Source organism: Bison bison, unplaced genomic scaffold (assembly GCF_000754665.1).
Source record: "Bison bison bison isolate TAMUID 2011002044 unplaced genomic scaffold, Bison_UMD1.0 scf7180017864331, whole genome shotgun sequence".
NCBI classification, from domain to species: domain Eukaryota; kingdom Metazoa; phylum Chordata; class Mammalia; order Artiodactyla; family Bovidae; genus Bison; species Bison bison.
In genome coordinates, this window is record NW_011494903.1 from 8,264,122 (window position 1) to 8,268,362 (window position 4,241).

Sequence of the window (4,241 nt, forward strand, 5' to 3'; positions counted from 1 at the left end):
CCCCATCTATTTCCCATGAAGTGATGGGACCAGATGCCATGATCTTCATTTTCTGAATGTTGAGCTTTAAGCCAACGTTTTCACTCTCCTCTTTCACTTTCATCAAGAGGCTTTTGAGTTCCTCTTCACTTTCTGCCATAAGGGTGGTGTCATCTGCATATCTGAGGTTATTGATATTTCTCCCGGCAATCTTGACTCCAGCTTGTGCTTCTTCCAGCCCAGGTTTCTCATGATGTACTCTCTAGAACCCAGAAAAGGCAAGGAAACAGCCTTCAGTGAGGAATGCAGCTGTGTTAACCTTGATTTAGCCCAGCAAGACCCATCTCAGACTTCTGACCTCCAGACCTGTAAGACACTAAATTTGTGTTGTTTCGTGTTGCCAAACTTATGGGCATTTGTAATGGCAATAACAAGAAATGTGGTATGTATGTATCCAGTCTAAAGTCCTTCAAACTACCCACCCCGGGTCTGTGAGCACCACCTTTTGCTTGGCTCACTGCTTAGCCCTGGGCTAGATGAGTTGGTACCCACTCCACTCACTGAACACATATGGGTGCAGGAAGCCACGGAGAACCAGTATGGGGCCAAATTCCTCCTGAATGGAATAAAGAGGCCTGTTTCAGCCCTGAGGTGCAAAACTTTGAGTGGATTATCCCAGGAAATTCTCAGGATGCCTGGCAAGCACCCTAGTTTGCAGCAGTCTCATTGATGTAAAGCTTGAGCCTCTGGATGGTTTCGCCTTCCATATGCAGGTAAACTGGAGAAACACTTTGACACCTTCTGGGGCTGACTGACTTCCTCTACTCTTCCGGTTTCCTTTTGGGTGAGTGGAGGTGGGCTTAGGAAGATTAGAAAAGCCCCAAAGAGGCCTGCAGACTCCAAGCTGTTCCTGGTCCTTTGGTCCCATCACCTCATGGCACAGAGTCTTGTCCAGGGTTGCACTAGCGTGTGAACACACCATTTCCCTTTGTGTAACCAGGCAAAAGGAAAAACTGCTTGTTATTTTTTTGAAAGGTAAGCCCTAGCCGGCCCTGGAAGAGAATCTTGGAGACAGAGGGCCGGCAGAGGAGGCTTGGTAGGGGTAGGAAAAGTTCAGGAACGCGGAGGAGAAAGGGCGGAGAGGGGGCAGCACTGAGCTGAGGCGGGTCAGGGAGTGGGGTCCCCTCTACCCCATCTCTGCCTTCAATGTTTTCCTCGTGTATGAGGGACTGGCCTGGGGGCCTCTCACTCGCGGTCACGCCCAGGGTGACTCTCCCTGAGCTCCCCTATTTGGCCGGCTCGGTCGGGCTCTGGGCGGGGCGGCGAAGCGCGGGGGTGGGAGTCCGGGAGGAAGATGCGCGGGGCTGGCTTGAAGGAGGCCGGGCGCCCAAGGCAGAGGGGTGGGGATCGGGGGTGGGCTGCGGCCTCCCGCTCCGACCCATTCCACAGCCCTCGGAAAGCAGACACTGTCAGCTGAATCACTCCCCTTTCAGGAGGAGGGAGGGGACGGAAAGGTAACAAGCCCCTTTCTGCTTAAAAAAAGCAAAGGGAGCTCGTGGGCAGCCTTGCAGCCTCCCTCTCCCCACTCCTGGACCATGCACCCCTGCATCTTCCTGCTTGGCCACGGGCGAGGACTTGATTTCTTGAGCTGAGAGCTACAACTTGTTGACTTTTCTTCTCCCCAACGACTGAATCATGCCATGTGCCCAGAGGAGCTGGCTTGCAAAGCTCTCCGTGGTGGCTCAGCTCCTGAACCTGGGGGCCCTTTGCTATGGGCGACAACCTCAGCCGGGCCCGGTGCGCTTCCCAGACAAGAGGCAAGGTTAGTGTCTTTTCTTTATTTCCTTTGAAAACCGCAGGCTAAGACGCGTGCAAAGTTGGTTGCTCTTTTTTCCCTTCCCCCACTCAGCTGAACTCCGCAAAGCCGTTTGGCTGAGTTGCAAAGAAATCTGGGCTGGGAGCTGGGTAACCCTGGGCATCTCGGAATTCAGTGCTTAACGTGTCGAGTCCTTACTTCTTACGGAAACCGAAGGTCGGGACTCTTGTACACGAAGGATGCTGCTGCGAAGACTCGAGAGTTAGCTAGTAACTCCTTACCGCCTTTTTCTCCTCTGAACACTGCACTGTTTCAATCCCTGTTTTTCAGACTCTGAACACGGAAAATGACTTTTTTTAAAAAAAAATTAAAGTTCCAACCGGCCGCTGGCAGTCGTTGCCATTAGTTTGAAACTTCTGGTGAGGGGAGGGGAAATGCGATTCCGCACCCCCCCTGCTGAGTGAGCTTGGCTGTGTTTTCCTTTCCTGGAAAGATTTAGGGCTGTGTTGTAAAAATAACAGCCCTTTTAGAGAAAATGTCCTACCGTAGGAGCTCACCTTTCCCTGTTCTGTCCTGCTGATCGCCTCTGGCTGCTTCTCTTCCAGAATTTCATGAATCTCTATAATGCGAGAGAAAGCACTGGAATTGTGATGGAAATTGGTGATTATACTCGTTGTTGTTTTTATTATTATTATTACATGTTTTTAAAATCTAACATCCTGAGCAGGATGGTGTTGTCATCTCTGCCTTTTCATTGGATTTGCGAAGGCCAGACACACATTCCCATTTGGTGGGCAGTTCATTGGGCTTCTGAGAGCCAACAGTCATGGCAGCAGCCATGGCTGGTGTGGTTGGATGTGGGAGCACTCTGGTGTGTCAGCCTCTTGACTGCTGACAACAGCCTCCTGGGTGCAGGCACCTTTGTTACCACCTCTGCTTTACACACAAGGAAGCTGAAACCTGGGGAGTTTATGAGCTTAGCTATGGTGAAGTGAGGCTGTAAACCCAGGTAGCCTGACTCCAGCGGCTGGCTTCTTACAGACAAGCAGCATTGTCCTAGAGCAATAATAGGGACAACATACACACACACACACACACACACACACACACAGAGCATGGGGGTTAGTGTCCATTAAGTCCTGTGTCTGCGGACTGTGCTCAAGTCTTCTATAGCTTCCTGGCCCCCTTTAATCCCCAAGACCACTTGGGTGGTAAACATCACCAGCCTGACCTTGTTGAGGATTTCTGCCTACGTTGCAAAGTTCAACTACAGCTGGAGAGCTCATGTGCTGACTCCCAGAGCCATCAGAAGCGGGACCCTTTGCTTTCCTTGGAAGCCAGAGCTGCAGACACTGGGGTGAGATGTCAGTCAGCCAGCACTCGCTTGTGTAAACGGTCCAGGTCCAGATAGATCTCCCACCCCCAAGTTTAAAATAGCAGCATTTGTTGTTCTTTGAAAAACAGCCCTTTTATGAAAAGTCTCTTTTGCTGGCAGCACAAACAAAGCTTGCAAGCACTTCCCAGGGCATTTGGAGATGGTTTGGTTCAAAACCACACATTCTCCTGGGCTGGTTTTCAGCTCTGCTTGCTCCACATCTTCTTTGTAAGTGAATTCAGCTTAGTGTGGAGCAGACTCCACTGGGACTTGCTTTCTCCTCTCTGGAATGCAAGAGATAAGTCACCTTTAGGGTTGTGTGCTGAGAGGCGTTGATACCAAAAAAGAGCTGTACAGTACTCTGAGCTTATTGGTGATGCATAGATATTAAAAATAATTTCCAAAATTTTGTTCGATTTTAGTTGAAGACCTAAATGTCAGATTTGAAACCATTCAACTTCTAGAAAAGAACATAGGCAGAACACTCTTTGACATAAACCAGAGAAATATTTTTTCAGATATGTCTCCTAAGGCAAAAGAAACAAAAGCAAAAGCAAACAAATGAGACCTGATTAAACTTAAAAGCTTTTGCACAGCAAAGGAAGGCATCAACAAAATGAAAGACAATCGACTGAATGAGAGAAAATACTTGCAAATGCTGTAACTGATAAGGGGTTAAAATCCAAATATATATACATATAAATATTACTCTCTATATAAAAAAAGCAAACAACCAAAAAATGGGCAGAAGACTTGAATATATGTTTTTTCTAAGAAAGATGGCCAACAGGCACATAAAAAGATGCTCAACATCACAGATCATCAGAGAAATGCACACCAAAACTGTGATGAGACGTCACCTCACACCTTTCAGGATAGCTATCATCATAAAGTCAGCAAGTCATAAACGTTGGTGAGAATGTGGAGAAAAGGGAATCCTTGTATACTGTTCAGTTCAGTTCAGTCGCTCAGTCATGTCTGACTCTTTGTGACCCCATGAATCGCAGCACGCCAGGCCTCCCTGTCCATCACCAACTCCCGGAGTTCACTCAGACTCACGTCCATCGAGTC

General features: G+C 48.6%; 1 protein-coding gene across 1 annotated transcript in view; it reads left to right on the top strand.

The window, feature by feature from the left end:
• Positions 1-1,317: 1,317 nt before the first annotated feature.
• Positions 1,318-4,241, top strand: part of ADAMTS12 (ADAM metallopeptidase with thrombospondin type 1 motif, 12) — a 390,158-nt gene continuing 387,234 nt past the window's right edge. Inside the window, exon 1 of the mRNA XM_010853830.1 lies at positions 1,318-1,801. Within this exon, the coding sequence (XP_010852132.1) occupies positions 1,675-1,801 (127 nt within the window). The 5' untranslated portion in view covers positions 1,318-1,674. The remainder of the gene's footprint in view (positions 1,802-4,241) is intronic.